The 27,620-nt window shown below is 64.8% G+C and overlaps 2 protein-coding genes across 15 annotated transcripts in view; both read left to right on the top strand.

Moving 5' to 3' along the window:
- Positions 1-939: 939 nt before the first annotated feature.
- DTX3 (deltex E3 ubiquitin ligase 3) lies at positions 940-26,783 on the top strand. 3 transcript variants are annotated; one of them, XM_038379419.2, is made up of 7 exons: positions 940-1,042; positions 6,388-6,521; positions 7,330-7,398; positions 9,613-10,343; positions 11,261-11,478; positions 12,056-12,414; positions 26,773-26,783. In XM_038379419.2, the coding sequence occupies exons 3-6, from the start codon at positions 7,386-7,388 to the stop codon at positions 12,129-12,131; spliced, it is 1,038 nt and encodes a 345-aa protein (XP_038235347.1). In that variant the 5' UTR covers positions 940-1,042; positions 6,388-6,521; positions 7,330-7,385; the 3' UTR covers positions 12,132-12,414; positions 26,773-26,783. The 3 variants fall into 3 exon arrangements, with proteins under 3 accessions (XP_038235347.1, XP_038235348.1, XP_043362514.1); XM_038379420.2 differs by having other exon boundaries at positions 9,632-10,343; XM_043506579.1 differs by lacking the exons at positions 940-1,042; positions 6,388-6,521; positions 7,330-7,398 and having other exon boundaries at positions 8,112-10,343.
- Positions 18,359-27,620, top strand: part of ARHGEF25 (Rho guanine nucleotide exchange factor 25) — a 28,700-nt gene continuing 19,438 nt past the window's right edge. For 6 of the 12 annotated variants that reach the window (XR_006278346.1, XM_038378733.2, XM_038378735.2 and 3 more), the window contains exons 1-2: positions 21,652-21,901; positions 24,095-24,275. Coding sequence is in view for 11 of the 12 variants with exons in the window: in XM_038378733.2 (XP_038234661.1) it covers positions 21,806-21,901; positions 24,095-24,275 (277 nt within the window). In the remaining variant the exon portion in view is untranslated. Of the gene's footprint in view, positions 18,466-21,617; positions 21,902-24,094; positions 24,276-25,917; positions 26,165-27,620 lie in introns of those variants that run through there. The other 6 variants (XM_043506568.1, XM_043506569.1, XM_043506570.1 and 3 more) reach the window with 6 other exon arrangements.

A 27,620-nucleotide genomic window follows, 5' to 3' on the forward strand; every position in this document is an offset into this window, starting at 1 on the left:
GGCAGCTCCTCTTTCTTCTGTAGCCCCTTTGATGGGCCAGGATACGAGTGGAATGCGCACTGGGTGTTATGGGGCTTGTGAGAGGGGGGCAGTGAAGCCTGGTGGGTACAGGGCTGGGACTTAAGACACCTGGGTTCTGATCCTGCTTCTCCCTGACCTTCTGTGGGCCCTTGAGCAAGTCATGGCCCTGCTCTGTGCCTCAGTTTCCCTCCCTGATCTGGCTGTGTAGCCTGCATGCGCCTTGGATGAGGCCCTGGCTCCAGGTCTGCCTAGGGCAGTGCCTATCACCGTGGGCCACACAACCTTGGGTGAGACCCCTGGATGCTGCCCAAACCCAGCTAAAGGCGATGACAGCTGAGGGGTGGAGGCACTTCCACCCGGCCTTGGCATGCCCCTGTCCCACCCACGGTGCCAGCCCTGCTGCTTGCAAACATCCAGCCCCTGCCTTGGGCCCTGGGGGCAGGCTGGTAGCCAGCCGGGGGGCGAGAGGCACCGTCCAGCTGGGCTGCGTGTTCCTGTTTGACTCCCCTGGTGTTGCCCTCAGCCCACCCTCTCCCCGCATTTCCAGGGGATCCGTGGGTGGGGTGAATCCCCTGCACCCCCTGCCTGGAAAGGCTGGAAGGCCCCTCCCAGCTGGCTCTAAAGGGGGTCTCTACACCAACCCCCCCCCATACTGCAGTGGGACTTTGCCCTACGAGGCTGGCTCTCCAGGGCGCCCCCCTCTCCAGCCTCGTATCCCCCAGACCCCAAATGCAGTGGGCCTTTAGGCACCAAGCGGACAGCGGGGGGCTAATGGGCCGGGGCCCATAGGCACAAAGCAAGAGACTTAACCCCCCCCCCGCCTGCAATCCCCCCCCAGCGAGCTCCCCTCCCCCCCGGTTTCCATAGCGCCGCCGCAGCTCGCGTCGTGCCCGCCCCGGCGAGCGACGCCCCCCCCCCGCCCGAAGAGGAGCCGGGAGCGGGTCGCTCGCTCGCCCGCGCCAGGCCGGGCCCGCCATGGCCGCGACCGCCCCACGGCGCCTCGGGGCTGCTGCGCCGCCAGGTACGGAGCGGCCGGGATCGGGCCCCCCCTCCCCCGCGCCGCTGCTTGACTTCTTCTCGGGCTGGGGGGGGCTGTCGGGGGGAGGGGGCTGCAGAGCTGGCCTGGGGGGGGGCTGCAGAGCTGGGGGCGGCCGGGCTGGGGGGGCTGCAGGGGGCCCGTGCCAGGGATCGTGGCCCGGATGCACAATAGCAGATTTCCCAGCGCTGCGGGGCCATTGTGTGCGCGGGGGGGGGGGGGCGGGTTGGCATGAAATAGACCCTGAGCCATGGGCGGTGGGGGGCGCTTGGTTTCCTGCCTCTGGCTGCAGATTGAGGAGGGTCGAGCCCATCACCTGTCCCGGCGGTGGGGGAGGGGGCCGCTGCCCCCCCCCCCGGGAGTGCGAGCTGGGGGAGTGAGTCCTGCTGGAAATGCAGAGCTGGGGGCGGGGCCGATGAAGGGGTCTGAGCTGAAGGATGGGGGTGGGGGCAGATAGGGAGTCTGAGCTGAAGGATTGGGGTGGGGGGAAAGATGGGGGAGATGGGGGGTGTCTGAGCTGTAGGATGGGGAAGGGGGAAAGGGAGGGAGATGGGGGTGTGATCTAAAGGATGGGGAAGGAGGGAAGCATTGGGGAGATGGGGGTGTGAGCTGAAGGATGGGGAAGGGTGGGGGAGATGGGGGTCTGAACTGAAGGATGGGGAAGGGGGAAGGGTGGGGGAGATGGGGGGTCTGAGCTGAAGGATGGGGAAGGGTGGGGAAGATGGGGGGTCTGAGCTGAAGGATGGGGAAGGGGGAAGGGTGGGGGAGATGGGGGTCTGAGCTAAGGATGGGGAAGGGGGAAGGGTGGGGGAGATGGGGGGTCTGAGCTAAGGATGTGGAAGGGGGAAGGGTGGGGGAGATGGGGGTCTGAGCTAAGGATGGGGAAGGGTGGGGGAGATGTGGGTCTGAGCTAAGGATGGGGAAGGGGGAAGGGTGGGGGAGATGGGGGGTCTGAGCTAAGGATGGGGAAGGGGGGAAGGGTGGGGTAGATGCGGGGGTCTGAGCTGAAGGATGGGGAAGGATGGGGGAGATGGGGGGTCTGAGCTGAAGGATGGGGAAGGGGGGAAGGGTGGGGGAGATGGGGGTGTGAGCTGAAGGATGGAGAAGGGGGAAGGGTGGGGTAGATGGGGGGGTCTGAGCTAAGGATGGGGAAGGGGGAAGGGTGGGGTAGATGCGGGGATCTGAGCTGAAGGATGGGGAAGGGGGAAGGGTGGGGGAGATGGGGGGTGTGAACTGAAGGATGGGGAAGGGGGAAGGGTGGGGGAGATGGGGGGTCTGAGCTGAAGGATGGGGAAGGGGGAAGGGTGGGGGAGATGGGGGTCAGCTAAGGATGGGGAAGGGGGGAAGGGTGGGGGAGAAGGGGGGTCTGAGCTAAGGATGGGGAAGGAGGGAAGGGTGGTGGAGATGGGGGGTCTGAGCTGAAGGATGGGGAAGGGGGAAGGGTGGGGGAAATGGGGGGGGTCTGAGCTGAAAGATGGGGAAGGGGGAAGGGTGGGGGAAATGGGGGGGTCTGAGCTGAAGGATGGGGAAGGGGGAAAGGTGGGGGAGATGGGGGGTCTGAGCTGAAGGATGGGGAAGGGGGAAGGGTGGGGGAGATGGGGGGTCTGAGCTAAGGATGGGGAAGGGTGGGGGAGATGGGGGGTCTGAGCTAAGGATGGGGAAGGGGGAAGGGTGGGGGAAATGGGGGGGGTCTGAGCTGAAGGATGGGGAAGGGGGAAAGGTGGGGGAGATGGGGGGTCTGAGCTGAAGGATGGGGAAGGGGGAAGGGGGAGACGGGGGGTCTGAGCTGAAGGATGGAGAAGGGGGAAAGGTGGGGGAGATGTTGGGTCTGAGCTGAAGGATGGGGGGGTCTGAGCTGAAGGATGGGGAAGGGGGAAGGAGGGGTCTGAGCTGAAGGATGGGGAAGGGGGAAGGGTGAGGGAGATGGGGGGTCTGAGCTGAAGGATGGGGAAGGGGGAAGGGTGGGAGAAATGGGGGGGGTCTGAGCTGAAGGATGGGGAAGGGGGAAGGGTGGGGAAGATGGGGGGTCTGAGCTGAAGGATGGGGAAGGGGGAAGGGTGGGGGAGATGGGGGGTCTGAGCTAAGGATGGGGAAGGGTGGGGGAGATGGGGGGTCTGAGCTAAGGATGGGGAAGGGGGAAGGGTGGGAGAGATGGGGGGTCTGAGCTAAGGATGGGGGGGTCTGAAGAATCGCTGCACTGTCAGGTTTAGGGCTGGATGCTCAGAACAGCCCATGCCCAGCCGTCTGTGGCAGAGAGGCCCTGGCTGGGCTCAATTTCCCCCATGCCCCGCCCCCCGGGCCTGGCACCCAGGTAGGCCTTAGCCCCCCATGCCAGGCATGGTGCCCTGACAGAGCCCAATCTCTGTTCCTCCCCCCCCGTGCCAAGCCTGGTGCTCTGATGGGGCCTGATCCACCAGCTGACTAGGATGAAGGCTGATGGGGTGCGGGGGGGGGCACTCGGCTGCTGTGCTGACCTAGCAGGATCTCAGCACTGGGCGCTGTCTGGTCTGGGCCCCCCGGTGGGAAGTGGAGCCAGCTCCCCCAGAGCCCTGTTCCCTTGCCCCTCTCAGCAAAGGTGATGCGTCCTGGGGGCCCGCTCTGAAGGGAGATTGTGCACGGGGCCGGGGGTCGGGGAGCAGCCCTGACACACCTTTTTGAACAGGGATCCTGGCCGGGGCGGGAGGGGAATATGCTGCAGCCCTGGCCCATCCCAGTCCCCTCTAGGGAGGAATCGGCCTCAGGATGAGCCCCGCCATGGGGCAGCATGGAGGTACCAACCGTCTACATGGCCAGGCCGGCTGTACTGGCTGGTTCCCTCCACCCCCAATCTCCCCCCCACTCCCGTGCCCAGCTGGGGCTGGGAAAGCCAAGGTCTTTACCAGCAAATCCCCACCATCCATGGGGGAGGCGAGTCCTGTCTCTTGCCTGTTTCCCCCCCACACACACAGTGCGAGGGCTCAGGCCACTGAGTCTGGGAACTCCTGGAGCTGGCCGGAGCCAGTTTGCTATCAGAGGGTCCCATGGGAGCAGCTGGTAGGATGTGGGGTCCCTTCCTGCAGCAGCTGCGGGGGCTGGGTTGTTATTGGAAGGTTGCTCAGGCTGGCTTGTTATTGTAGGGTCTCCTGGGGGCTTTGCCCCGTGTTTATTGCAATGCAGCCGCATAGAAGGGGATGGTAACGCCCGCTGTGCTGTGACTGCCAGCGGCAGCTGCGGGGGCTCTGCTGTGCAGGGGGGCGATCATGGGGTCACACTGAGCCTGCTCCCCGCTCAGCCATGCTGAAGTCAAGTCATACGGGGAGGCCAGTGGGAGAGACTCCTCCCCTGGGGACGCTGGCAAAGGGGTTGTCCCTGTGGTGGGGAGTTCCCCATCAGGTGCCCCCCCCCCGGCCCTGCCACCGGGGCCCCGCTGGTACTAGCCCTTGTCAGTGAGCAGCACTCACCCATGGCCTGGAGCGGAGGCAGATACCAGATGCCCACCTCACTCCCTGCAGCATGAAACTCCCTCGTGTTGCCTTGGAGCCAGCCCCGATTCTGAGGGGAGAGCGCCCTGGCCTGAGCCCTCCCCCACTTCCTGCAACGCCCCGGTGGTCTCGGAGGGTCTCCCAGCCAAGCACTGACTCCCCGTTCCCTGAAGGGCGGAGGCAGGACCGCACCACACAGGGATCTGGCTGCAGGACACGCTAGATCTGGCCATTTATATCGTTATCCGGCGCTCGGCAATGGCAGGGAGACCTGGGGCCCCAGTTCCCCTTAGAGCCAAGAGTTACCTGGCATTGAACAGCCCAGCTGGGGGGAGCGAGCTCAGCTGGGGGGATCTGGGGTGCAGGAGTGGAGAGAAGATCTGGGGTGCAGCCTGAGGCATTCCTGCGAGTGTAGCTGGCATCGCCGGGGGCTCATAGGGGGATCGGGGCCCTGCAGTCGGCATTGGGAGCCGTGGGGCAAACGTGGCATTATCGTGATGGTGGGAGGGCGTAAGCATTGGTGTGGGACAGGGCTGGGCCCTGGGCAGGAAGGCAGGGAGCTCAGAAGCGGGGGGGTGGAGGGGTCCCTGGTGGGGTTCCCCAGAGCGGGCTGCGAGCCTGGAGCCGAGTCAGGCTCCGGGCCTGGTCCCATCAGAGGATGCGCAAGCCTCAGTGGGTCTCTCTACAGTTTGGAGGCCTCTGCCCAGACACAATGCCAGGCTCTGCTCGAGGCCCTGGCAGCTCCAGATCAGATGTGATGCCAGTCACTGGGGGCTCTGGGAGTAAACAGCAACGGATCCCCCAGTCCCCCCGCCTCGCAGGGCAGCGCCCACGACACGCAAAGCTCCCGGGTGCTAGAGACTCCAGGGCTCGGTTGAGGCTTAGGGACCACAGGGAGGGGCCTGTGCACCATGGCTGCTGGGCACCGGGTTGTTTGGATCCAGACAGGCTGTCGGCAGCCCCCGTTGGGACACAGCACCTCCCCCAGATGCTTGTCACTCCCTGCAGGCGGGGAGCAAAACCCACTGCCCCCTCCATCCTATGCACAAATTGAGCAGGGCCCAGAGAGCCACACCCCTCTCAGTTCCTTATGCCAGCTGCCTCCTCAAGTGCCCCCTCGCCTTCCTCCAGGGATGCCTCTTGCCTGGCAGAGCAGGCTCTTAGAGGTTTGTTAGCAGACGGGCTTGCGGGACTCGCTGCCACAGGTTATTACGGAGGCCGAGAACAGGCATGAAGAAGAGAAACTGGCTGGGTGTTCCTGAGGCCCATGTGGATGTGCTCAGCTTGACAGGCAGGAGACCCAACACAACAGGGGCACGAACCCCCCCTGCCCCGGGGCACCGGCCGAACCCTGAGCCCCCTGGCAGTAAGGAGAAAAAGTCCTTCAGGGCAGGTTATTCAGCAGCAGCCACTGGGGGATGGGGAGAGTCATGGATGTCCCTTTGCAGAGACTGGGCTGGAGCCCTGCGCAGGGAGGAGCGTGTGCCCCTTAACTGAAACCGGAGTGGGGGGGTTCTTAGTGTTCACATCCCTCCCATCCACAGCCTCCGTCCTAGGGCTGGTCAGGAATGTGTAGAGGAAGCAGGGAGCCAGCCGGCCTGCGAGTTTGGAAATGCTGCTTTCCCCCGAGCGGGCTGCCCCGCCAGGGCCTCTGGCTGCCGCTGACTGAAACTGCCAGGATTCGTGTGCGTTTCAGGGTTGCCCAGCACTGAACAGCAGCTGTGAAACTGTCTGTTTCAGTCAGTGGGTGCCAGACCCTGGGAGCGAATGTGGGGAGCACCCTGGGGGGGGGGGTCCTAGAAGGAAAATTGAGTGGAGTTTCCATCTGAATTGGAACCAAACCCAATGTTAAAATATCCCCCGACCCAGAACCCCTGAGATCCGGCCGGCCCGGACCCCCGCCTGCTGCGAGTCCCGCCCAGGAATTCGCCTGCTTCCCTGCCCTGGCTGTGGGGGTCTGAACGTAGTGAGGGATCCAACGTAATCTGGGAGCAGCCGTTTGGGTAAGATGGGCCGCAAGGTGCCCCCCACAGGCTACGTGTGCAACCCCTTGTGACCCCCCCCTCCATGCACTTTAAACACTGCCTGCCCTTCAGCCTAGCCCGCTGGGGATTGGGGCCTGAGCAGTGGGGAGATCAGTGGGGCAGGTGGGGGGGCAGGGGATGGGCTGACAGACCCAGCTAGGCACCATGTCCTGTGAGCCGGACCTGCCACAGACAAACCCCCACGCCGGGGGCAGAGCCGGCGCCCCACGTCCTCTGCACAAAGGGGGCTGTGCTGGGAGCCCACGGCGCCTGGGGGGCGGCTGGACATGGGGTGGGGACCGCGAGCAGGGGCGTGGAGCGTGGCAGGTGGTTTGGGGGTGACACAGACCGGACTTGCCGGGGCTCTGTGAGACCAGCTGCATGGGGCCCAGCTCCCTACCCGGTGCCCACCTGGCGCCAGCTCTTGGCAGACGTGCTGGAGAGGGGCCCCGGGCAGGGCGAGGGAGAGCAGTGAATCACGGGGAGGGGGGCGCTGGAGATCACACAAGGATGGGGGGGCAGGGAGGAGATGGAGCCGGAGGGAGGGGAAGGAGGTGGAGGCAGGGGGGATGGGCCCCCCCTGAGCTGGGGGGAGCCCTGAACCTTGGAGGGTGGGGGGGGGCGATGAGCTAGCGGGGAGGGGACAATGGGGGGGGCGCGCTGACGCCAGCCGGCCCAATCAGCTGTCGCGAATGGGGGGGGGGGTGGATAACCCCGGGGGGGCGGGGCAGCGCCTGCAGCGTCGTAACCCGCAACCCCCCTTGTCCGCCCCGCCCGGTCTTTGTAGTTCCTGGTTCGCGGCTCCGCTGAACTCGCTCCGGGCGCTTCCTGCCTCCCTCTCCCATGGGCTCCCCAGGTAGGTGCCACCCGGCCCGGACCCCCCCGCCCGGCCTGCACCCCCCCCCGGTACGGCCCCCTGCTTCCTCCCATAGGGGGCAGCCCCCCTCCAGGGGCAGGAGGCCCCCCGCCCCGCTACAGCCACCCCCACTCTGATAGGGCCCATCTCCCCCTTTACCAGCCCCCCCCCGCGCGGTACAGCCCCCCCCTCCCTCCTTCTACCCCTCCCCCCCCCGGGATAGTTCTCCCCCGAGCCTCTGGGGTTTGCTGCATCCATTGCGGGGGGGGGATCTCAGGATCCCCGTCTTCTCCCACTTCCAGGTGTGGGGCTCTCCTGCGGGGGGGGGGGGGCAGGCTATGCTCTCCCTGCTGTGGGTCTGCTCATGCTGGCCCCGGAGGGGGTGGGTCTGGGTTACACCTGCTGGGGGTGGGGGGCATGTCTGGGAGCCAGGACGCCTGGGTTCTTCCCTCCCTGGTGGGGGATGGGGATCCGGTGGGTTAGAGCAGGGGGTGCTGGGAGCCAGCACTTGGGGCCTGGGCCTGTTCTGTGGAGCTCGCCACCCTCCCAGCTCAGCCCCACTTTGGGGTTCCCCCAGCCCAGCTCTCCTGGTCCCCTCCCCCCACATCTGGTCAGGCCCTAGAGGGGCTCCCCCAGACAACATGCCACAATTCAGGCCCCCCCACTCCTGAGACACCCCAACCCAGGGACCAACAGGAGCAATAGATGTAGCAAAAGCTCCTTGGAGCATCCCCCTCATGCCACCCCAGGGTGAGGGGTGGTTTGAATCCTGCTGAGATTGCTGGGGGAGGGGGGCAGCCATGACCTTGGGTGGCCCCCAGTGTGGGGGGAAGGGAGAGAGGCCTCCTCCCCTGACCCCACCCGGGTGCCCCTCTTTGATCCAGGCTGGCAGGGGGCCCCACCTGGTGCCGTTGCCTGCCCCATGGGGTATAGGGCCCCAGCCCCCTTGCTGGAGCTATAGCCCTGGGGCACAAGATTCAGTGGGACAAATGAAGGGGGTGTTATTCCTGGTACTTACTGCGGTGGGGGGAGCAGGGAATGGCCCAATTTGGGATAAATGTGGGGGGGTCTCCCCAAATGTGCCATGGGGCTCAGGAACCACCTGCTCCTAGTGTCCAAGGCTGAGGCTCAGTTTGTGGGGCTCGATCCCAAGGTCCCCCATCCGTTCGGGGGAGTTGTACCTCTTTGGGCTCCCCATATGCTGGTCCTGGCCTGAGGTGTCAATTACAGCAGCCAGAGGGCTGCTCTAACTTTAGCTCTCCTCCCCCTGGCCCCTGGGGAGCAGAAACTACTCGAAGTGCAGTGCCCTCTGGCCACACCCCAATCTGCCCCATGTAGGGGGCCAGGGCCTGACCCCACTTCACCGTCTGGGGCCCCTGCAGGGGCGATTCTTGGGGGGGATGCATCCTATTCTGGCCCATTCGCACTGCTGGAGGGCAAGTTTAACTGGGGGATGGATCTGTGTCTTAGGGTCCTGCTAGATCCCGCTCCCTCTCCTACGGGCAGCCCCACCCCCAGCCTCCTTATCCCTCCCCTAGGACCTGGGATTTCCCATTCATTACTCTGCCGTTTCATAACCCAAGGTGGTGGGGAACGCAGCTTCCGGCCTTACGAAGCGGGGTTTTCGCAGCAATTGTGTCCCCCTGCCCCCCCCATTCAAAAAAACCCCTTTGTTAACCCCTCCAAACAAGCATTTCTCCCCCACCCCCCGCCTGTGTTTTATTTTAATTGCAATGATATTTATTAAACGATTGTCTCGTGACTGTCATGTTTGTGATGGGTGACTGATCAGCCGTGGGGAGGGGTGTGTGTGTTTCATTTGAACTTGGGGGGGAGTTGTTCGCTGTGGGGCAGGCTGTGGGGTACAGCCCACCTGTCACCACTGAGATGGAAAGGAGCTAACTCACCCCAACCCACACAGCGATAGGGGAATAGACCCCAGGAGCGTGGGACCCGAGGGTAGAGGTTTAAAGGCCAGAGGGGACAATGATGGCTGGGCCGAGGGGGTGGCCGGGCCCCGGAGGGGATCCACCCCTCCTGATGCTTCCTGGAGCCGAAGGTTCAAATCCCAGCTGGGGCTGGGGCAGTTGGCTGGCTGGGGAAGGGGAAGGGGGTGGGGGTGGAGGTGGGGCGGTGTCCCTTGTCTGTCTGTCTGTCTCTAGCCCACCCGGGAGGCGATGCCGGCGGCTTTGATGACTGTTCTTTTCTCTTCAGTGTCATTTGTTTTATCCAGGATGGCGGCATGTGGGGGCGCCACTAAAAATAAGCTCACGGTCTCTAAGCCCGTCTGGGACTTCCTGACCAAAGAGGCCCCCTCCAAGTTGGTCAGGCTGAAGGAGGAGACCAAGCTGAGCATCCTGATCGATGGGGAGACCTCGGAGATCTACGTGCTGCAGCTCTCCACGCCGGCCCCTGGGGCCGGCAACGGCCTCTACCTGGCCCGCAAAGCCCTCAAGGCCTTGCTCAAGGAGACGGAGAAGGAGTTGAAGAAGGCGCAGCGGCAGAGCGAGCTGGTGGGGTGCATGGCCCTGCTGGACAAACCTGGGGGCGAGCTGCGCCCACACGGGGCCGGCGTGGTCTCCCGGGGTCAGCAGACCTCCGGGGCCAGGGCGGGGGGCACAGGAGGGGGAGGGGGCCTAGGGGGGGCGGTGGGCTGCTTGCAGGAGGAAGAGCAGGAGAGCCAGTGCCCCATCTGCCTGGGCGAGATCCAGAACGTAAAGACTCTGGAGAAGTGCAAGCACTCCTTCTGCGAGGACTGCATCACGCGGGCGCTGCAGGTCAAGCGGGCCTGCCCCATGTGTGGGCGCTTCTATGGGCAGCTGGTGGGCAACCAGCCCGAGAACGGGCGCATGCTGGTGTCCAAGGACTCGAGCCTGCTGCTCCCCGGCTACGAGAAATACGGCACCATCATCATCCAGTACGTCTTCCCGCCTGGCATCCAAGGGGTGAGTTCTCCCCCTGCCTCTGGCCCCAGCTCTGCAGTCCTCCCCCACCCGCCTGGCTGCAGCGGGGGGCAGGGGGCTTGTTGGGGCAGTCGGCTGCAAGGGGCGGAGGTCTGGGTCAGCTTCCCTGCCTCTCTAGCTCTGCTGGTGCCCCTCAATCCCAACCCGCAGCCCCCTGCTAGCCCAGCCCTGGGTTCCCTCCACCCCCAGCCCTGCCCCCCTGAGCTCTGCCGGTGCCCCTAAATCCCAACCCGCAGCCTCCTGCTAGCCCAGCCCTGGGCTCCCCACGCTCCAGCCCTGCTGGTGCCCCTAAATCCCAGCCCCCTGCTCTCCCAGACCCATGTGCAGTGTCCCCACCAGGCTGCGTTGGCCCTTGAATGCCTCCCCTCTTTCCTGTCCCCCCCCTCTCAATCTGCTAATTTTCCCTCCGCTCTGGGGTCACCTGGTAAATCTGGGTAAATCTAACTCCTTCCACATCCATCCGATCCCTACCTTTGCCTCTGGGGCATGGCAGAGCCTTGGGCACCACCCTAGCAGGGGGCGACACTGGGGCACACCAGCCCTACCTTGTCCTGTCCCCTCTGGACTCGCATCACCCTGTGGCTCAGGAAGGCTGGGCACTGTGGAGGCCGGAAGCAGGTTGGCATTCGGGCGGCAGTGAGCAGGGGACATTCCCCCTCCCCAAGAGTGATGCCCCCTGAGCCAGTTGCAGGGTCACCCGCCCCCGGGGTTCTGCAGGGCAGGAGGAGACCAAGCCCCCAGCTGGAGCAACCCAGGGGGCTGCCTGATGCCCGCAGTGAGCACTGGAGGAGACTCCGGTCCATGGGCAGCGTCACCCCTGCCTGGCAGCAGAGTCTGTGCCAGGCTTCACAGCATCCCTGGTGTCTGATTGTCTCTCCCCCCGCCCCTCCCCATTGCAGGTGGAGCATCCCAACCCTGGTGTGCGGTACCCGGGCACCACGCGGGTAGCCTACCTGCCCGACTGCCCAGAGGGGAACAAGGTGCTGGCCCTGTTCCGCAAGGCCTTCGACCAGCGCCTGACCTTCACCATCGGCACCTCCATGACCACGGGCAGAGCCAACGTCATCACGTGGAATGACATCCACCACAAAACCAACTGCACCGGGGGACCCCAACTGTAGGCAGCCGCCGCCCGCAGGGCTAATGGGCTGGGGGCCAGCGGCAGGGGGTGGTGATGACGCTTCTGTGCTCCTGAGTGGGGCCCGACTGGCACTGGAAACCTAGGGGTGGGGGGGCTCAGTAGGTAGCTCTCTCCCTTGGCAGTCAGTGCTGGCCCCAGTTCTAGGGGGCCCTGTGCTGCAGGGAGATGGGGGCTCAGCAGGGGGTGCTATCCCCTTACTGTCAGTGCTGACCCCAATCCCCAGTGCCAGGGGGCTCAGCAGGGGGCGCTCTGCCCTGGCTCTCAGCGCTCACCCCAATCCCCAGTGCCACGGGGCGCTGTGCTGTGTGTCAAGATGCTTGTGACCCTGGCAGCTCCCGGGGCCCTTTCTTCAGGAATTGGGACACACTCCACCCCTTGCCCTGGCCAAACGCCCCCCTGCGGATGCCAGGGTCCCCCTGTGCATGGCAGTGCACAGCTGAGGTGGCCAAGCAGGGGGGCTGCTGTGGCTGTGGGTGGGACAGGGTAGGCTGGGGAGCTGTCCAGGCAGGGGTGCGGCTCTGCATGGCTGATGTCTCCCCTGTCTGTCTCCTAGATTCGGGTACCCCGACCCCACGTACCTCGCCCGGGTGCAGGAGGAGCTACGAGCCAAAGGCCTCACTGAGGATTAACCCTTTCTCTGCTGCGGCTCCTGCTGTGGTGCCAGGGGGTGACCTGGGGGGGCAGGACAGCCCCACAGCGTCTCCTGTCCAGCTGGGCCTGGAGCGGCCACACATCCATCAAGACAAGGTGCTTCACTGGCTACGCCCTGGATTGCGGCTGTCAGCGCCAGAGCCTCTCCCCACTGCCAGTGCTTCTTGGAGGGACGGGACGGGGGAGTGTGAGTGTGTGACTGGGTCGGGGGGTGTCTGGAGAGGGTAGTGAGATCAAGTGTGTGTGTGTGTGTGTGTGTGTGTGTGTGTGTGTGTGTGTGAGAGAGATCAGGGGCTGTGTGTGCAGGGGGTGAGGGTGGGGTGGCCGTGCCGGCTGTGTGGGATCAGAGGTTATGTGTGCAGGGGGTAAGGAGTGTCTGGCTGTAGTGGGTGTGTTGGATCGGGGGTTGTGTGTGCAGAAGGGTGAGGGTGGTGTGGCTGAACCAGGTGTGTGGGATATGGGGTTGTATGTGCAGGGGGTGAGGGTGGTGTGGCTGTATGGGCGGGTTGGACCAGGAGTTGTGTGTGCAGCGGGGTGAGAGTGCTATACCAAGTGGGTGGGGTCGGGGAAGGTGTGTGCAGGGAGTGAGGATGGTGTGGTTGTACCAGGTCTGTGGGATCAGGAGTTGTGTGTACAGAGGGGTGAGAGTGGTGTGGCTGTAAGGATGGGTGGGACCTGGAGTTCTGTGTGCAGAGGGTGAGGGTGGTGTGGCTGTACCGAGCGGGTGGGGTCGGGGCTTGTGTGGCTGTACCAAGCGGGTGGGGTCGGGGGTTGTGTGTGCAGGGGGTGAGGGTGGTGTGGCTTAACTGGGTGCGTGGGATCAGGAGTTGTGTGTACAGAGGGGTGAGGGTGGGGCGGGACCAGGAGTTGTGTGTTCAGAGGGGTGAGGGTGGGGTGGGACCAGGAGTTGTGTGTACAGGGGGGTGAAGGTGGTGTGGTTGTACTGGGTGCGTGGGATCAGGAGTTGTGTGTGCAGCACGGTGTGTGGGATGTGGCCGTCCCGAGCAGGTGGGGTCAGGGTGGGGAGCGTGTGCCCTGTACGGGTGAGATCAGGGTGTGCAGTTGCGGTGGCTGTACGAGACGTGTATGTGTAAGAGGGGGCCTGGCTCGCACACAACACCTCCCTGCACCACACCCAGCCCTGGGCCCAGCCGCCCTCCTCTCCAGTTCCTGCTGGGCTCCAGAGCTGCAGCCGGCTGAGCTCTTCCCTGAGCATTGCTTTCCGGACCTACGTGACGGCGCGGCCCTGCCAGGACGCCTGCCGTGTCCTCCCCTGGTGATGCCTCCACCCTCTGCGGACACCTGCCTCAGCACAGCCAGTGCTGCGGGCACCCCCTGCCCGGCTGCGGACAAAGGCTCCCGCTGGGACCCACCTCTCCTGTATATACCCCTCCAATCCTGATCCGGACTCTCCGCCGGGGCCTAGTCCTGGACGCGGCTACGCCAGAGCCCGGCAGCGCTGTCGTCTGGATCTGAATTCTGCCGACCGGCCTCCCCTGGCCATTGCCGCCGGCTCCACCTGCCCGGGCACCGCCAGCGGGCGGCGCGGGGCCCGTCTGTTTCTTTTACCTATTCTCAGCATGTGGCTGCAGCCGTGCAGCGTGTACCGTGTGTGGCGGAGACGACGCGTCCCGTTCTGTGAGCAGACTCCGCTCTCTGTCCTGTTAACCTTCCCCCCTGCGCCCCAGCTGAGCATTTGCCCTGGGGAGGATGGGTCCCATGTCTCTCCATAGGGGGGAGGGAGGGTTGCTGGTTAAAAAAGAAGAGAAACAGAGTCGCTCGGTCCCCGACCCGTCTGTCCTGGATTCTGTAGCTTTGGTTGAATAAAAGTATGCAACATGTCTGCAGCCCCCTTTCTGAGCCCAGTGGCGGGGGGCCATGTGGGGAGGGCCCATGCTGGAAGCAGAGCTGCCATTATTGGGGATAAGGTTGCCTGAGGCTGCCTCAGCTGGCTCTCTGGGAGTTGCAGGGCTGCTGTTATCTCTGTGTATTACAGAAGCATTTAGCCCCAGTCATGGCCCCGCACCCGTTGTGCTAGGTGCTGTGTGTTATTTATTAGGTGTATTACGGCAGCGCTGGGAGCCCCTGGCATGGCCCCACATCCATTGTGCTAGGCGCTGTACAAACAGGCAGGCCCTGCCCCACGAGCCTCCTATCTCAGTAGCAGACAAGAGACCCTAGATGGACATGAAATGCAGCCAGCGCTGGGCTGTGTAATGGGCTCTAGGTGCCAGCACCCTCACGGCTGCCCCCCGTGCTCTGAGGGCTCGTTCTTACTCCCGCCTGTCCAGGGGCAGGACCTGGGGCCCCAACCGCTGCCCCCATGGGGCCCTCTGCACCCTCCCATCAGGACTCTGCCCCGTGCTGACACCGGCCCGCCGTAGAGGAGTTGGAAGCCGGGGACTGTCAGAAAGGCCAGACGGGCTGAAATATCCATTCCCATGTTGATCGGTGTTGAGGAGCCTCCCTCTGTTAACCACAGGAGCTGCCCAGACACGCCACCAAGTGCTCACAGGTTGAAGAGCCACGTGCTGGGAGGGGAAACTGAGGCTGACGTGGGCTGGGGCTGCGCCATTGTGGTGTAGACGTGTCACCGTAGGCAATCAGCTCCCCGAGCAGCGGGAGCAAGGCTGGCAAGAACCAACACTGGGCACGAGACCCTGAGTTCTCAGACTAGGCCGAGCTGCCGGCCCCATTCCTTGAATTCGTTCCTCAAAACTCAGACAAACCAGCTCAGGCTGAGCTATTCCCCTGGGGGGCTCTGGCCTGGGTAAGGGGCCATGGGGGTGGGGGGAGTGACTGTGTCAAGAAGAAAAACCACCCCTGGGGTTGCACCACATTATGCCAGGAGAAAAGGAAGCAGCAGGAAGGGTTGCAACTCGAACCCAACGGGGGTGGAACCCAGGAGTCCGGGCAGTGGGCTGGGCACCTCCCAGGATGGCCAGATGTGGTGATGGAGCATCCCTCTCCTCTCCCACGGTGCCCGCAATGAATTCCCCATCCCAGCTGCAGGCTGGACTCCAGAGCCAGCGGGCCGGGGAGGAGGAGGGGGGGCCCCATTGGTCTCCAATGATGGGGAAATGGCCAAGTATGGGAAGGTGGTGGAGGAGTCCCTGGGAGGGGAAGGGGCTAAATATAGGCTGCTCCTGCAGCAGCCCCAGGGGGCTCGGAGCGTTTCCTCCCCGCCTTGCCTCAAGGATGGGCTCTGCTCCAGCACGGGCCAGGCCCCTGGGAACCGTCGCGCAAACTTCTTCGGCTGCCCTGAATGGTTAGGACAGGGGTCTGGGAGCCGGGACACCTGCGTTCTGGCCTCACCTAGCTGCCTTTGGCATGTCACACCCCAGCTCCATGCCTCAGTTTCTCCACTGGTACCTTCCTCACAATGGTGCTGGGGCTTCATTGATGCCAGGCTCTGGGGGTCCAGGGGGATCCAATGGGGGGTCCCCTGCCCCAAGCCTCGTGCTCAGTTCCAACCCCTGCTCTTGGCCAGCTGATCCCAGCCAAGCAAGGGGGCAGATCCCCACCCCACTCTTGGGGTGTCTGTGTGCTGATCTGTGACCCATACCCTGACACAGGGGGGTGGGGGCACTGGCTATTACCCCTCCCCTCCGAATCCCTCTGTAGGTTCTGGGATCTCGACTCCCCTGCCCAATTCCTGCCCCAGGGAGTGGATGCAGCCGGGAGCCCTGTTCACCTCGCTCCCAGGCCCAGGGAAGGGGCAGGGGGACCCCCGCTGCCTGGCCAGCCCGTGGAGCTCCATGGTGGGCCACGGGCAGGGGGCCATGGGTTGGGGGTTCAGCTCTGGCCCAGCCCGGCCTAGGAGCTCAAGAGCGGGGGATGGCCATGCACGTCACCTGGCACCGCGGCTCCTGCTCGCTGCGGGCCCCTGGCCTTGCTGCCTGTGCCCCCCCCCCACGCTCCACTGCTCATTCGTCCCCTGCCGCGCCCTCCGGCCTGGTCCACGCCAAGCCCTGGGAACATGGAGTCCTTTCCTCACACACGCGCCCAGCCGGTCCCCCAGGCCCTCAGGCCCTGCGGCCAGGAGCCTCTCCACCCGGCCCCTTCTTCTCAGCCCCGGCCAGGGCAGAAGCTGGGAGACCCACATGCCGGCAAGGTGCAGGGCCTGGACCGGCGCCTCCCGCGGGGATCCACACGTCAGCGTCAGACGCCAGGAGGCAAAAACCTCAGGAAAGAGATCAAAGTGCTGCCGGCAAACCGGAGGTCAGGGGGTCTGTCAGTCAGTCTATCCACCCCCACACGTGTCTGTCCATCCATCCTCACACCCCTCTCTGTCCATCCATTCATCCATCCTCCCAACCCCCTAATTCATCCATCCCCCCCACACCCCTCTGTCCATCCATCCATCCTCCCCACACTCCCAATTCATCCATCCATCGCCACACACCTGTGTCCGTCCGTCCATCCATCCACTCTCACACAGCCCTTTGTCCTTCCATCCACCCCCACACACCTCTGAGTCTGTCCATCCATCCCCCCACGCCCCCCAATTCATCCATCCATCCCCACACACCTGTGTCCGTCCATCCATCCATCCCCACACACCTGTGTCCGTCCATCCATCCATCCACTCTCACACAGCCCTTTGTCCTTCCATCCACCCCCACACACCTCTGAGTCTGTCCATCCATCCATCCACCCTCATACCCCTCCAACCATCCATCCCCCCACGCCCCCCAATTCATCCATCCATCCCCACACACCTGTGTCCGTCCATCCATCCATCCACCCCCACACACCCCTGGGTCTGTCCATCCATCCATCCCCACACACGCATCCATCCATCCACCCTCACACACCCCCAATTTATCCATCCCCCCACAACCCCCCAATTCATCCATCCACCCCCACGCCCCTGTCCATCCATCCATCCCCCCACACACCCCAATTCATCTAGCCATCCATCCCCACACAGTCGTCCATCCATCCATCCACACCAACCCCTCCCTCCATCCATCCCCTCACACACCTGCTGCCCATCCAGCCATCCCCACCCCACATCCACCTGCCACACACCTCTCTATCCCTCTCTTCTCCCCAACACCACATCTCTCCTTAGCCAGACTCCTCTATCCCCCCCAGACTCACTAGCCATCCCTCCCTCCCACCCCATACAGACGTACTCAGCTGGCACCCCCCCATGAACTTCTCCCCATCTTCCATCCATTTTTAACCCCCCTCAAAGTGGTTCTAATTCTCCTTTGTACTTGCTGCATCCTGGGGCCACCCGGGCATCGAGGGGAGAGGGTGGTCTAAATGCCCCAGTGGCCTCTCGCCCTGGTCCAGCCTGCCCTGACTTCGCAGCACCCAGTTCCCTTGCCCTGCCTCCTTGCTTAGCAGGAGCCGGCCCAGGGCAAATGGGGTTCAGGGGGGTTGATTTTAGCAACAGGGCTGCAGGGCAAGACCAGCTGCCCCTGGCTGGGAGGGGAGGGCGATGGTGGAATTAATCCTTGGTTTGGTGGGGCGGGGCTGGGAAGGGTGCTACCAGGGGGAAACGGGGTGAGATTGGCAGGACTCCGTGGCAAACAAGCTGGCACTAAAAATACCTCGGTGGTGGTTATAAAAAGCTTTCTGCGCGCGGGTCGCTGACCGTGAGCTGGATGCTGATTGGCCACAAGGGTCCGGGGCAGTCTCACGCCCGGTGCCATGGCCCGGAACCCTGGCTGGGCTCATCAGCTGAACAGGGCCAGACCCGGTTACTCCTTGGCTGGGAGGCCGCAAAACCGGGGGCCTGGGGGGGCTCCCCTTGGAGCCAGGGCTGGCCTCCGCACTGGGGGGGGTGCTGGGCAGCGGGGTCCCGCCTCTGTCCCATGCTGACCCCAGCTGCTGAAGGGCTCCGGCTACACCCAGCACGGTGGGAAATCAACTCCCGCCTCCTTCCTGATGGTCCCAGGGCTGGGCCGAAGCCTCCTGGCTAAATCCCAGCTCAGGCTGCTCCTCTGCCTGGACACTCCCGGTTTCCTGCCCTAGCCTGTTACTGTGGGGGCTGTTCCACCCCAGAGGCAGCTGCATGTTCGGCCATTGCTTTCCCCTCTGGGCATGGCTGAGCCAGGGGAGGGCTCCGTCCCGGGGCGGAGACAGCCTCGCTCCTGCACACCTAGCTTGGCAGGCGGGTGTGAGCCTGGGCAGGGTCAGCCCCCCACCTCCCCCAGCATCTATTATGGCTTGGCTGGAGTAAATTATTCATGCTCGGTGGCAGTTCCCAGCTGGAAAGCTGCAAGCTCAGGCCTCCTGTGGCCCAGGAAGGCTCCAGCCTGGGGGTTTTGCTGCAGCCAGCCAGGAGCCACAGCCCAGGTAGGTTTGACGGCCTGCGTCCCTCTCCAGGGTCTAGTGGTCTCCGCATGGGCCCAGTGCAGGGGGCAGGGGACAGGGGCCGCTGTGGCTAACACCCCTGTGGAGGGAGCAGCTTGTCAGCTCTAGCAGGGGGGAGGAATCCAGCAACCCTACCATAACAAACCAGCAGGCCCAGCCCCCGGGCTCCCAGGAGACCCTACCATAACAAACCAGCAGGCCCAGCCCCCGGGCTCCCAGGAGACCCTACAATAACAAACCAGCAGGCCCAGCCCCAGGGCTCCCAGGAGACCCTACAATAACAAACCAGCAGGCCCAGCCCCGGGGCTCCCAGGAGACCCTACCATAACAAACCAGCAGGCCCAGCCCCGGGGCTCCCAGGAGACCCTACCATAACAAACCAGCAGGCCCAGCCCCCGGGCTCCCAGGAGACCCTACCATAACAAACCAGCAGGCCCAGCCCCCGGGCTCCCAGGAGACCCTACCATAACAAACCAGCAGGCCCAGCCCCCGGGCTCCCAGGAGACCCTACAATAACAAACCAGCAGGCCCAGCCCCCGGGCTCCCAGGAGACCCTACCATAACAAACCAGCAGGCCCAGCCCCGGGGCTCCCAGGAGACCCTACAATAACAAACCAGCATGCCCAGCCCCCGGGCTCCCAGGAGACCCTACAATAACAAACCAGCAGGCCCAGCCCCCGGGCTCCCAGGAGACCCTACCATAACAAACCAGCAGGCCCAGCCCCGGGCTCCCAGGAGACCCTACCATAACAAACCAGCAGGCCCAGCCTCGGGGCTCCCAGGAGACCCTACAATAACAAACCAGCAGGCCCAGCCCCCGGGCTCCCAGGAGACCCTACAATAACAAACCAGCAGGCCCAGCCCCCGGGCTCCCAGGAGACCCTACAATAACAAACCAGCAGGCCCAGCCCCCGGGCTCCCAGGAGACCCTACCATAACAAACCAGCAGGCCCAGCCCCCGGGCTCCCAGGAGACCCTACCATAACAAACCAGCAGGCCCAGCCCCCGGGCTCCCAGGAGACCCTACAATAACAAACCAGCAGGCCCAGCCTCGGGGCTCCCAGGAGACCCTACAATAACAAACCAGCAGGCCCAGCCCCAGGGCTCCCAGGAGACCCTACCATAACAAACCAGCAAGCAGCGGAGGGGAATTCCCATCTGCCAGGCACTCAGGGCTCCTGCCAGGCTCATTCAGAGGAGGGAGAATTTGGGACCCATGGGCGGGGGGTGTGTGTGTGAGGGGTACAACAGCAAAGTGTCATCGGTGTGGGGGGGGGTCTGTGCAGGGGAAGGGGAAGCAGCAAGGGGCTCGAGGCCGGGGATGGTGGAGAGGGAGGAAAGGCAGCTGGCATGAATGAGAGGGACAGAGGACTCCAAAGCGGGTGGGGCAGGAGCCTGTATGTGGGGCCTGCATGGCGGGGGGGGGCAAGAGATGAGGTTGTGATGGAGCCCTTGGGTGGGGGGGACACAGAGCATAGGTGGGGGATGGGAGGCCGGGGTCTTGTGTGGCCGCAGGAGGGTGGGGGGGGGGATCCTGCGTGGCGTGGGCGAGGGCATGGGGAGATGGGGGAGAGGGAGGGCAGAGGGTTGGGGGGAGGGGCAGGAGGCTGGGGCGAAGGGCGGGGCGGGGGTTGGGGGAGGGGTCCCGCGTGGCGTGGGAGGGGGCATGGGGGGAAGGGCAGGGCGGGGGTTGGGGGAGGGGTCCCGTGTGGCGTGGGCGGGGAGATGGGGGAGGGGCTCTGGCTGCGGCTCCTCTGAGCTCGGGCTCCAAAAATGTGTTTTGAGTTTGGAAAGTGGGAGAGAAATGGCAGGAAACGAACGTCCCAGGGGAGCCCCCGACCGTAATTACCGGGCTATAGGGGGCCGCGGGAGGACCCTGGCTGTGGGGGAGCCCCCGACCGTAATTACCGGGCTATAGGGGGCCGCGGGAGGACCCTGGCTGTGGGGGAGCCCCCGACCGTAATTACCGGGCTATAGGGGGCCGCGGGAGGACCCTGGCTGTGGGGGAGCCCCCGACCGTAATTACCGGGCTATAGGGGGCCGCGGGAGGACCCTGGCTGTGGGGGAGCCCCCGACCGTAATTACCGGGCTATAGGGGCCGCGGGAGGACCCTGGCTGTGGGGGAGCCCCCGACCGTAATTACCGGGCTATAGGGGGCCGCGGGAGGACCCTGGCTGTGGGGGAGCCCCCGACCGTAATTACCGGGCTATAGGGGGCCGCGGGAGGACCCTGTCTGTGGGGGAGCCCCCGACCGTAATTACCAGGCTATAGGGGGCAGCGGGACGGCCCGGACTCTGGGGGAGCCCCCGACTGTAATCACCGGGCCATGCGGAAACGGGGAGCCAACTGGGGCTCTCTGCCCTGCAGCACTGCCGGGAAATTTCTCTCTAGGGCACTGTCAGTGGCCTGAGCCTCTCCATTCCCCTCCCCCTCTCGCCCTCCCCTGCTCCCTGCCCCACAGCGCTGGCTCTTCACCTTGGCCTGGAACCAGCTCCCTGTTTCCTAGGGGCCTCCCCTGCCCCATCCCCGCCGGAGCCCAGGACACCCTCGGGGCCGAGTCTGCAGCTTCCCTGGGGGCACCGAAAGAGAGACCCTCCAGAAGCCCCCCCTGGCCTGGGGCTGGGCTGAGCTGGTCTTACATGGGACTAGCCTGGCCACCCTGCTCTGCCCTTCGCCCTCCCAGCTGGAGCAGCGATGCCCGTTGAGCAGCACGTCATTTGTGCCAGGGCACCGCTGGGCCCGGCGGTTCGTAGCCCCCAGCACCGCTGGGCCCGGCGGTTCGTAGCCCCCAGCACCGCTGGGCCCGGCGGTTCGTAGCCCCCTGGTACCGCTGGTCCTGGTGGTTTGTAGCCCCTGGCACCACTGGCCTGCTGCATCAGTTATGAAAGTTAAAACATTGCTCCAGCCCCAGCCCCTCTTTCGTTCCAAAGGCAGCCCTGTCGCTGAGCTCCCCCCCACCCCCGCGACTCTGAGTGCTGTGCTGGGGGTCCCAGCACCCCCCCCCCACGCTCTCCTAAGGCTGGGGAGCAGCCAGGGAGGAGGCGGGAGATAAAGGGTGGTGGTGGGACCAGGGAGGGTAGCAGCTTGTAGCAGAGAAGTTATGGTAGCCGCGGAGGAGCGGGGAGCCGGGGTGGGGGCCTCGGATCGGAGCCACGCAGGATCCGTCGCTGTTTAGCAATCCCAGCCACGCTTGGCGGCCACACGGGCAGGGTGCCCGCGGCTCCGCCCGGCACCCCTGCTCCCCCAGACGCCTCCAGCCTCGCACTGGAGCAGGGAGCCATTGGAGGCAGCCAGGCAGGAGTGGGGACCCCCAGCCCGGGCCATGAAGGCCCCCCAGCAGGCAGCGGGGCGCACAGACCAGATGCTGGGGGCCATGGCCGATATCCTGACATCCATGGCCCTCCCCAGCCAGCAGTGGGTAAGGGTGTGGGATGGCGGGTGGGTGGGGGGAGAGTGGCTCCTGGGTGTGTCAGAGCCACATGACATCTCTGGGGAGCATGTGGGGCGGGTGCAGGGGATTTGGGGCCATCTGGGTGCCCTGTGAGCGCTGGGCAAACCGGACAGGGGATGTCGCCCGGGGCAGTCGGGGGCTCTGTGCTGGGGTGAAGGGGAGTCAGTCTAGGGGCAATTGGGGGGGTCTCTGCAGAGGGGGTTGGAGGGTTCTGTGCAGGGTAGCTGGGCGGCTCATGTGGGGGTAATCGGGCATCTGTGCAGGGTGGCTGGGGGCCTGTGCAGAAGGAATTGCACAGGCCGTGTGGGGCTGGCTGTGGGGTCTGTGTGGGGGTCACTAAGGGGGCTGTGCATCCAGTGCTGGCACATGGGGCTGTGGCTTTTGGGGCCTTGATGCTGCCCCTCTCCGGCTCACAGGGTGTTTCCCAGCTGCTGGGCAGAGGGATCCTGCCAGACTCCCCTTCCCCCCTGGGTGGGTGCTGGGAGGCTCCGTTCCTGGGGGAGGGGGTGAGATTGGTTAGAGCAGAGCTTCAAGGGAGAAACTAGGACCCCCCAGCCCCAGCAAACGGGCTTCCTGGTGTGGGGCAAATACAGTCCCAGGGATGGGGGGTATAAACACCTCACGCTGCAGATCCTTCCTGCTGCAGTACTGCGGGCAGGCTGGTTTGTTAGTGTAGGGTCTCTCAACTGTGCATGCTCATTTGTTATTGTAGGGTCTCTCGGGGCACTGGTCTGTTTGTGCTGGTTTGTTATTATAAGGTCTATCAGGGACTAGGGTGGTGCATGGGGGTTTATTATTGTAGGGTCTTTCGGGGCACTGGGGCTGTACATGCTGGTCTGTTGTTGCAGGGTCTCTCGGGGATTAAAGTGGTGTATGCTGGTCGGTTATTGTAGGGTCTCTCGGTGCGCTGGGGCCGTGCGGGCGGGTTTGTTATTGTAGGGTTGCTCATGCACCACGGCAGGAGGTCCAGTGGCTGCTGTATTAGCAGCGTTTTTAAACACAGCTCATGAGGAGAAATCCCAAGCAAGGGACACCCCCCCCCACATGTCACTGACTCTCAGCCTGTCCCTCCCCGAGCATTTGGGGCGGGGGCCAAGGCTCAGGGGGCCACGTCTGAATTAGGGAGGAGCAGCGGCCGAAGGCAGAGGGCTGCAGTGCAGGGAGTCTCCTTGGACAGGAGGGCTCTGCCCCAGGGGAGCTCACTGCGCCGTCCCCGCCCCCGCCCCATCCCCAGTTCAGCTGGCAACCTGTCCCCGCACCAGCGCGGCTCACAGCCCCCTGCCCTTCTCGGCGGGGCGGGGCTGGGGTTCTGGACCATGCCTCCAAACACATGTTTCTTTTAAGAATATCAGGAGTTTCAACGCAAAGGGACAACCCTACAGTAACAAACCAGAGCATAACACCCAGCGCTTAGAGACCCTACAATAACAACGGACTAGATGATCATAATGGTTCCTTCTGATCTTAATATCTATGAATCTATGAAACAAACCAGAGCAACCCTACAGTAACAAGCCAGAGCATAACACCTAGCACTTAGAGACCCTACAGTAACAAACCAGAGCAACCCTACAGTAACAAGCTGGAGTATGACACCCAGCGCTTAGAGACCCTACAGTAACAAACCAGAGCAACCCTACAGTAACAAGCTGGAGTATGACACCCAGCGCTTAGAGACCCTACAGTAACAAGCTCTTGTGTGGGTGGCACTACGGGAGGAAACAAGCTCCTCTTTCTGCGTCCAGGGGATCCGAGCGGGGACCCCTCCCTGGGCTGGCCCCAGCCTGGGGAGTCTCTGAGCAGGAAGTGGGTGAGGAGTGATCGGTGACAGCGGCTGACACCCCGCAGGCGAGGGTGCAGGTATGGCCATGGCCAGTGCCAACGCCCTGGCTGCTCCAGCAGTGCCAGGAAACAAGTCAGCAAAGCCAGAGCCCAGGCTCTGTCTCCAGCTGGAACAGGCGGGAGTGGCGGGCACCAGCAGTGCGGGGGGCGGGGAGCCCAGGGCTGGGCGAGCAGGGGGCTGCGGGTCAGGATTGAGGGGCACCGGCAGGACTTGGGGAGAGCCCAGCGTTGCTCTCTGGCAAGGCACCCTGCACCTCTGCCTGTCCCTCCCCAGCCCCCCACCCTCCCACCAACCTGTCTGTCCTTCCTTCCTTCCAGCTGCCGGATCTGTGCTCAGAGGGGCCGGGGGCCGAGATGCGGCCGGAGCACCGCAGCTCCGAGGCTCCTGCAGGGAATGGGGAGCAGCATGACGGGGACCCCCAGAGCAGGCCAGCAGCACCGGGCCCCCCCGAGCCCTATGGCGTGGCCCAGGCCCCAGACACCTGCCCCTCAGAAGAAGGTGAGTCCAGCTCCGGTCCCCCCCTCCCCCGCGCCTGTCTGCCCCCCAGGGTTCTGGGGCCTTGGCTGGGGGCTCATACCTGTTCCTCAGAACCCCCCCTCCAGCTGCATCCCTGAGGCTGTGACAGCCAGGAACACAGATTAGCACCCCCTGAACCAGTCCCTGGGCTCTGGGCTGGCATGGGGAGGGATCGGGGTCAGGCTCTGGGGCTAGAGAGGGAGGGATTGGCCTGGGGGGCCCCAGAGAGCAGTTGAGCTACGACGGGGGTGGGATGGGGGCAGGAGCGGGGACTAGAGCCATCCTCAGTTCTTCTCCAGACAAATCAGCCCCCCAGCCAGACGTCCTGGAGTCAGCAGCCCCCCTCAGGGTCTTTTCGGGGGGGAGTTGGCTGGGGGGCACCGAGGGCTCTGTCCTGACACATGGCTGGAGAAATCCTGTGTTTGCCCCAAGTGGGGGAACAGCATGAGCCCCCCGACCCCGGTACCCCAGCCTGACCCACACATGAGGGGCACTCAGGCCCCTTGGTCCATTCAGCCCCGGCCTCCCCACTGAGCCAGCCAGCAAGGGGGCCGGCTGGTGCCAGTGGTTTCCATGCTGTGGCTACCCCTCCCGCACAGGTTGAGCTGAGACACCCCGCCGCGCCCCCCGCAGTTCTTTCACCCGGGGTCATTGAATTTGTCAATCCTGCCCAGGGCCGGATGGGAGCCGGTGCCCCCTAGAGGAGAAAGGCCCCTTGCTCCATTCCCTGCCCCCCGTGCCAGCAAGTCTCATTCAGCTGGTACCTCCCTGCCCAGTGTGGGGCTGGCCCCATGGCTGCCTCACAGGCCCAGATGCCCTGGGGACCCGCAGCCCCTGCCAGCCTAGTGACCGTCCCTTCCTGGTGCGGAGCTGTGAGCTGAGCGGTGCCCTCGGGCCAGTTGGCACAGACACCCGGGGGCAGGAATACGTGGCTCATGTGGGGCTGGGGGGGGCCGCTGTATCTACGAGACAACCCCTGTGGTTTGCCTTGAAGGTTCTGTGGGGTGGGGCCTGTGCAGGGGGGCGAGGTGCACCCGGGGTCGTGCCCCACTTCCCTGCCTCCCCCCTGTGTCCCTCACTCCCAGTGGTGGCCCCTGAAATGGCAGAGCCGGTGCCAGGCTCCGGGCGGTGACTCCAGCCCCAGGCTGGGGGGCAACGGGCAGCAGATGGCACTGCGGTATGGGCAGATGGATGGCTTCCCCGCAGTGCACTTGGGGGGGGGCAGTGATTAATATGGGGGGCGATCCAGAAAACACCGGCCTCTTGCTCTGTTTTGACCCCGAGGGGGGGGGTCCAATTGCACCTTTCAGCCCCCTGCCTTGGGGCTCAGCCCCCACTCCCTGCCAGGCAGCTGGGGCTGCCCCTGCTCCCAGCCAGGCCTTGGTGGGAGGCCAAGCTGGGACCCTCCTGGGACCCCCAGCTGCCCAGCACCAGGGCAGGCTCTCCCCGCTGCAAGCCAGCTCCTCTGCAGTCTGGCTGCAGCCTGGGCTGGGAAGAGCCCGAGGCAGGGAGGGGGAGGGATGGAGGGATGGAGAAGGGGGAGGGATGGAGGGATGGAGGGGGGGGGAGGGAAAGCCCAGGCTCCTCCTCCTCCCTGGCAGCTCGGCCCAGCCCCTGTTATTCCAGCGCTGAGCGTGCAGCGGGCAGGAGCCCTGGGCCCCACCGCTTCCCCCGGCTCCCTGCCCGGCTCCGTGCCCCGATTCCCGCCGCCCGCTGCCCGGTCTATGGCTGGCACCCCTCGGGCAGCGGGCGCCGGTGCCCAGCACGGCCGGGCAGTACCATGAAAGGGGGGCACCAGCAGGGCTGCTCCTGCCAACACTTGTTCCGCAAAGTCCTTGCCAAGTGCAGCTGCTGTGACGCCCAGGCGCGAGGTCAGTGACTCCCCTCCCTCAACCCCCCCCCCGCTGTGGGCTCTGCCCCCCCCACCTGCACTGGGGTGCTGTCCCCTGCGGGCACCTCTCTGGGGCATGGCACAGCAGGCAAAAGTTGCCCATGGTGCAGCCAGCTCAGCCTATAGATGCCCGTGGCCTCGCCCCATTGGCACGGCTGAGCCAGTCAGCGGGCTCATGGTGGGGGGGCAGGCAAAGTTTGGAACAAGAGGGACTGGCTAATTTAGAGCTGGGGAGACGCTGGGGGAGGTGGGGGGAAAGGGGGACTGGTACATTGCTCAGGGTTAGGGGCTGGGTCCCAGGGTGGGTTGTAGTCTCCGTGGTGGGGGTGTGTGGGTGGCCCAAAGTATATCTGGGGGGACCTCACTGTCTGGGGCCGGGGGGCGCATGCTGTGCCTGGACTCCAGCATCTGTCCTGGCCATTCACCATCTGCCTGGGGCGGGGTGCCCGGCTTGCCCGTGGTCCCACACTCGGGACAGGGGTCCTACCCTCTCCCCCAGCCTGAGGCCCTGCTGACCTGTTTGGGGGCAAACCCCCACTCTGGCCACTGTGGCCATTGCTCATCTCCCACTGCCTGCTCCTGCACCAGGACCAGGGATCTGCGCAGGGCTCGGGGTGGGGCCCTGTCTGGGGGCTTGTGTACCCCTGAGCCCCACCTCGGCCTGGAGCCCAGACTGCACTGCAGTTCCAAGAAGGGCCAGTAGGGGACGCCCTGTTCTGGCCACTCAGTTGCATTGCGCTGCCCAGCCGAGGCTGGGGGTGAGGGTCCTGCAGCATCGCCACGCCCCCCCCCTTCTCCGGGGATTGCTCTTCCCTGAGTTGAGGAGCATCAGTAGAGCTGGGGGTGGAGGGAGCCCAGGGCTGGGCTAGCTGGGGGCTGCGGGTCGGGATTGAGGGGCACTGGCAGAGCTGGGGGGGGTGCATGTCCTGGGTGACCCCATGACTGGGGGGGGCCATCTCCAGTGACCCCATGGCCGGGGGGGAGGCCTGCGTCCCCAGTGGCCCTGTGCCTGGGGCATGAGGGTCCTTTTCTGTTCCATGATCCAACCTCTGGCACACTCCTTCCAGGCCCCAGAGATGTGTCTGGTGGGGGAGACCGTGGGACCCCTCAATCCCCAGCCCCCGCCCCCACTGCAGGGGCACATTAATAAAACTCCTTGGTCCCATTCCTGGCTCTGGGTCAGAAGGTGATGGTGGGCTGGGAGCCAGGATGCCTGGGTCCCACCCCAGCTCTGGGGGTGTGGGGGCTAGGGGGTTAGAGCAGTGGGGGTTGGGAGCCAGGATCCCTGGGTTCTACCCCCAGGTCGGGGCAGGAGGGGGAATGGGGCCCCCAGCCCAGGGGATCCTCCCTGGGAGATGCAGCCCATTGCTGTGTCTCTCGACAGCGCCCCCGCTTGGCCAGCCTGAGGGCAGAGCGGGCTGATGGGGCATGGTGCA

This window comes from Dermochelys coriacea, chromosome 20 (genome assembly GCF_009764565.3).
Source record: "Dermochelys coriacea isolate rDerCor1 chromosome 20, rDerCor1.pri.v4, whole genome shotgun sequence".
NCBI lineage: Eukaryota > Metazoa > Chordata > Testudines > Dermochelyidae > Dermochelys > Dermochelys coriacea.